Source organism: Polypterus senegalus, unplaced genomic scaffold (genome assembly GCF_016835505.1).
Source record: "Polypterus senegalus isolate Bchr_013 unplaced genomic scaffold, ASM1683550v1 scaffold_8208, whole genome shotgun sequence".
In the NCBI taxonomy this organism is placed as follows: domain Eukaryota; kingdom Metazoa; phylum Chordata; class Cladistia; order Polypteriformes; family Polypteridae; genus Polypterus; species Polypterus senegalus.
Genome location: NW_024381452.1, coordinates 6737 through 12782, shown reverse-complemented (window position 1 = coordinate 12782; position 6046 = coordinate 6737). Strand labels below are relative to the sequence as shown.

The following is a 6046-nucleotide window of genomic DNA, read 5'->3' as shown; positions in this document are numbered from 1 at the left end:
TAGGAAAATTCGGAGAACTCTGCTCCTTATTACTCGATACTGGTCGACCCCGGCAAAGGTGGCGGACCCCTTTTGTCCTGACTGACCCGAGGCGGAGGGTCCAAGGAGCTCCAGTCACAGACGAGCGCGGACGCCGTGGGAAAAGGTGCGTGTGACACGGGCGACCCGATTAAAGAAACGCCTGTATGTTTAACTAACTAATATGTAGAATTTACATGCTACCGAGCGTTTAAACGTAACGCAGCTGCTGTTACAAGTTTGATGAAATTTAAAAATAGACGACAAGTACAGATCGGGCAGTCCGACGTAGGGAGACGCCATGCTGTTACCAAAGGGAGTCTGCTGACTGGCACAAGTGACAATCTGCCCTCGTTTTCAATGCCTCTTATTTCTTTTACTGCTTTTATATTAGCTTAGATGATAGCGATGTCCTCCTAAAATGCAGTATTTTAATTTTATTAATTATTATAAAGGCATCTACTGGCTAAATGAGCAAAAAAGAATTTAGGGAACAACGGGAAATCCGATAAGCAGACACCTCGAGCCTCATTTAAAGCGAGTAAAAAAAGTTGGATTCGTAGTAATCTGTTTGTTATCATGGAAACTTTTATTTTATTTGTTTGTGTAATGTACAATATCGCTGTTTTAGAAAACTCTCAGAAATAAGTATTAATGGGATTCGTTTATTAAATCGTTTTTTCTGATTAAACGATCCGACCGGCTGTCCCAGCCCTTGTGGTTTGTGTTGCTTTCTCTGAGCTCCCCAGTCCAGCCTTCACGACTCTCTTCATTGCCCAGTTTGCACATCCACATCAACTTGTCTTCACTGTACTGGGGTCTCCCAAAGACCTGCATGTTAAGATGACTGGAGATTCTAGACTGAGTATGAATGAGTGTGTGTGTGTGTGTGTGAGAGTATCCTGGGATGAACTAACATCACTTCCAGAGTTGGTTCCCATCTTGCAGCCTCAGGCCATTATGATAAAAAGGCTGAAATAAACCAAAACAAAAAATAGAACTGTTCAAATAATTTTAAGATAGGACTTGTGCGGCATGAGGAAGCATTAATAATTATGTTCACTTTACATATAAGTGGCAATATTACAATATGTAGAGTGTTTTATTTTTAGCTGAACTTCAAGGTGTTGTTTGGGTATATTTATAGAATGGGTTAAAGAAAGAAAGCAAAGGTTTATGTGTTTTTAAACGGCGACCCTGTTGTCATTGCTAGCTGTCCCATCCGTCATCCACACTGCCCCTCTATTGATGTCTCTGCCCTCGTGAGTCGAGAATTTGTTCTTTTTGGTTCTGATTGAATTCCAGAATTGTGGTAACTCCTGCTGGGTTGTGACCATGAATGCTGTTACGTCTGACCTGTCATCTTAGTTCAAAGTGGACAGTCTGTAGCACTTAAATTATGAAGATAACCTGCAAAAAGGAGTTCAATAAAAACCCTTTGATTTTCCTTTGTGTTGCGCTGCACTTCCATTCTTGATCAAGCCGCAGCCTGCAAAGCACACAATACTCTTTAGTATATTACAGTAGATAGAAACAGCATGCGTCCTTACCTCGCTAAGTCATGATAAGCTCTGGTCATGTTGTCTGCTAGCGCTGCTTCTATCTTGAGATGTTTCTCTTGATCTAACCCAGCAGGTGGCAGTGGTGTGCAGATTGTAGCACAAGGATAAAAATTTGTCTCAGATCAGTCAAAGGGTGTAGGACTATAAAGGGAACAGACAGAGAGTCAATCAGTTTTATATATTGATTGTAATTGTTTCAAATTGACACATTCTTTAGAACTGCTGCTTTGTGGCCCCATCAGATTGATTTTAAATCCCCATTCAAAAACAGTCAGCACACACTCACAATCATTGATAACAGGATCATTTAGAGCTGCCAAATTAGGTTGACACACATGTACCTGGGATGTGCCAGGAAGGCTGCCCTACTTTGAGAAAAATCCAATATGGATGCAAAAATAAAAAGGTGCCACACTGTAATATCTAATGAATGAGATTTACTTTGATGTTTGAAGGGCACTGTAGAGGGTTAAAAAGCATTTGGACACCCCAAGTTTTACAATTTCAAGAAAAGACAGACGCCTTTGTTAATTTGCAGTTGTGATTTGCCCAGCCCAACACATGTAACTAAGTCAAAAGTACTGGCAATGTTGGCACAGTGAAATAATGAAATGAATGAGATTTACTGTGTAGCTGAACAGGAACTGAAAAGGGTTAAATACCATTGAGCCACCCTAATTTTCACAGTTTTGACAAAAGATGGATACTTTTGTTTAATTGCAGGAGGGTTTTTCACAGCCCATTGCAGGAATATGGGTCAAATGGACTGGCAAAGTTGGCCTACTTTCATATGTAATGAATGGGATTTAATGTGATGTTTGATGGGCACTGTAAAGGGTTAAATGCCATTGGGCCTCCCGAATTTTCATTTTTGACAAAAGACAAATACCCTTTGTTTAAATGCTATTGGGTTTTGCCCAGCCCTATGCAGGTATATCAGTGATAAGGACTGGCAAGGTTGTCATACCCTCTATCTAATGAATGGGATTAAATGTCTTGGTATGCACTGTGAAGGGTTCAATGCCATTGCCATTGACACACATGTACCTGGGATGTGCCAGGAAGGCTGCCCGACTTTGAGAAAAATCCAATATGTTTGCAAAAGGAACTTGCAAACTGCACACAAACAGTGGCCAGTCTGGAAGTTTAATGCAGGAGTTGTCCAGTATTTTCAAGATGGAAAAAAAACAAGTTTTGAAAATCTTTTATGACGTGTTACTGTCAAAGATAATACCTACTTAGCCATTTGGTTCAGTAAAACTAATGTTTAGACCTGCTGGGTTGGGTCTTCCCGGGCCTCCTTCTGGTTTAAAATGCAGTCTGTCTCATCCCCTCAGTAAGTAACATTCACAGACAAGTTGTTCTCATCCATCCTCTTTTTAAATTCATTGACACAATTAATTAACGCTCCATTCTTCCCTTACATACTTGATCAGAAAAATGTCATTTGGTGAAAAGAAAAGTATAACTGGGTATCATCTGCATATGACTAATAATGAATGATTTCTATTGATAATTTGTAATGGAAGCAAGAAAAGTGAAAACAGTAAAGGTCTGCGTTCTGAGCCCATCTGCATATGACTAATAATGACACCAGTAAAGGTATTTACTGTCCAGTGCCTGAGAGCCCGCTGTACCTTCACAGCCCGTGTAACTGAAGAGAGTAGTCAGTGGTGTCACGTAAGTCTAAGAACATAATTAATTCTGAACTGCCTTAATCGGAGGACATTAAAATGGCATTAAAACACAGGTTAGTGCTGCTTCTGTACAGTGTTCAGTGTAAAATAGATTGTCTAAAATAGATTGTGATGTATAAGATGAGTCCTAAGCTGAATAGCAACTACTCTTTCAAGTGTTTTAGAAAGATATAGTATGAAATTGAAATAGGCCTATACTGTATCTGTTAAGTGTGTGTGGGTCTGGCTCTGATTATTTTATTATCAGTCTGATAACCAACACTTTTAGTGCGTCAGGAATCCCGCCATTCAGTAATGAACTGTTGATCAGGCTAAGAATGGGTGCTGCGAGACCCACCATTGAGCTTTACACCAGTTTTGTTGGGACTGAGTCTAAGAACAGGTAGTAGGTTACATTTTAGAAATTAAAGTTAGGATTTTCATTTCTGTTATCAAGTGGTACCCTGAAGGTCATTCTTAGGATAAATAGGAGAACTGATTTATCGTTGTAACTTCAGTGAGTGTGACATTTCTATAAGAAGTTCCTGTTTTTTTCTGGTACTTGTGTGTTTTTATAGTAAAAAGTCTTATCCTGTCACTTTTTCAGAGATGGAGCTCAGAGTGACACTTGAAGCCCTTTTTCTGATGGCTGTCTTTCATTTCCCAGGATGTCAACAGGAAGGTGAGGATGACTTTGTATTATTGACACATGTTGACGGTGACCTATCTGTGTTAAATCATGGAGTAAAATAAAGGTTTATTTAACTGTTTTACAAATTAATTAATTTTCTTTTAAATTATGTGAAAAGACACAGCAAGGATTGAATCAATTACTAACTGATCTACCTGTCATAAAAAGCCATGTGTACTGACTGTGAACGTTTCTTGTAACTGCCACAAATTTTTATGTTTGCTAGTATAGCAGCTAAAAAGTAACTAGAAATTGCAAACAAGTATTATGAGGTGTTGTGTATTATAATAACATTATTAAAATACTGTATGGAATTATAATGTGCAGGAGTTCCAATTGTGTTTGCCAAGTGTTTTAAGTGTCAAATAAAAACAAGAAGAGAGATTAGTGAGAATTAGAGGTCAAACATGGATGCATTTCTTATTTCTTCCAGTAGTAATAATATTAAATAAATACATAAATAAATAATGCACTTTGTTAGTTTCAGTTCAATGCACTTAAACGTTAGACAAGGTCATAATCCCAGTTTTTGGGCAGTTGGCACTCATGTTTACTTCTTGGGCAGAGGGGCAGTTGCAGACACACCACTGGGTTATGTTTGTTGGTTGGGTGGCTTTGCCTAAAAAATGACTCTGGTCTGACAACATTTGTGTAATGGCAATCAAGTCTGATACAGGCATTGGGCAACTGGAACGTTTAATAAATTAGGTAGATATTTAAAGATTTCAAAAACCTCAAATGAAAAATAGTCAAGTGGCAGAGGGTTTAGATGACTGATTCCTAACAATGACTTGGCAGCTTGGGTGTGAAAGGAGGCAGAGAATATGGCAGCCAGTTATGAAGGTAATTTCCATTTTTGAACTATTAAGAGTTATCACTTCCAGAAGTTGTACATTTCTATCTTTTTTTCTTCTTGCACTTCAAAATTTTTCAATTTCTTCTTTAGAAACATTTGAAATTATTGTCCCTAATAATCCTGTTGTTGGCATTGCTGGGAAATCTGTCATCCTCCCGTGCCGCATCTCTCCGGCTTTAAGTGCAGTGGACATGGAGATCACTTGGTCAAGAAACTCTGAGCTTATATACGGCTATTCAAGTGGAGCGGAGAAGATCGATCAGCATTGGAATGGCAGGGTGGGACTGTTCACGGATGAGCTACAAAATGGCAACGTATCTCTGAGGTTACAAGATGTGCGAGTCTCTGATCAGGGCTCATACACCTGCAATGTCCTGACATCGACTTATTTCAGAGATGGAACGTTTGCATTAGATGTTGTAGGTAAGCAGAAATAATGTTTTCGGGAAACAGATTAAGTCAGATTATGTCTTATATTGCTTTATAAATTAAATTCTATCTGACCTAGCATCAAGAGGACATATTGGGTCTTAAAATGATGTAGTCATGTTAAGTAATTAGTGTCTTTTCACCCTTAAAGGAGAGAACTGTTTGTAATTTAAGCTTACCAGTTACCAATGAAAAAGCTGTAGTTGTTGATTAAATTATTTTGTGTATTTAGGACATTTGTTAATATACTGCATTGTTTTTAAATGAATGTTTTATTTTAATTCAATGTGTTATTGACTGTCGTTCCAAGTATCCATTCCTGAATCCCTAGTCACTGTCTGTGTGGAGTTTGCATGTTCACCCCGTGATCATGTGGAGTTTTCCTCTCATCCCAAAGACATGAAAGTTTATCTAACTGGAGACTCTAAATCGACCAAGTATGAGTGTGTGTGCGTTCTGAGATAAACAGGAATGCTATCTAGAAATGATGCTTGTCCCGTGCTTGATTCTGCAATGATAGGCTGTTGCTCTTTTTAAAGATGTTGACGAAAAAACAAAACCAGAATTGAAATGGAAATTCTTGATAGTTTTGTTCATTTATGTATGCAATAATTTCATAAAAATATACTCTCACTGAAAAATTATTACAAACACCTGTACACCTGCTTATTCATTCTTTTATCTAATCAGCCAATCACATAGCAGTATCAGAATACATAAAATCCTGCAGATGCAGATTAGGAGCTTCAGTTAATGATGACATCAAACACCAGAATGGGGGAAAAATGTGATGCAGTGATTTTGACTGTGGCGC

General features: G+C 38.3%; 1 protein-coding gene across 1 annotated transcript; it reads left to right on the top strand.

The window, feature by feature from the left end:
- Positions 1 to 6: 6 nt before the first annotated feature.
- LOC120520614 (myelin-oligodendrocyte glycoprotein-like) lies at positions 7 to 5755 on the top strand. The gene is made up of 3 exons (XM_039742848.1): positions 7 to 145; positions 3864 to 3938; positions 4894 to 5755. The coding sequence occupies exons 2-3, from the start codon at positions 3866 to 3868 to the stop codon at positions 5238 to 5240; spliced, it is 420 nt and encodes a 139-aa protein (XP_039598782.1). The 5' UTR covers positions 7 to 145; positions 3864 to 3865; the 3' UTR covers positions 5241 to 5755.
- The last annotated feature ends 291 nt before the right edge of the window (positions 5756 to 6046 follow it).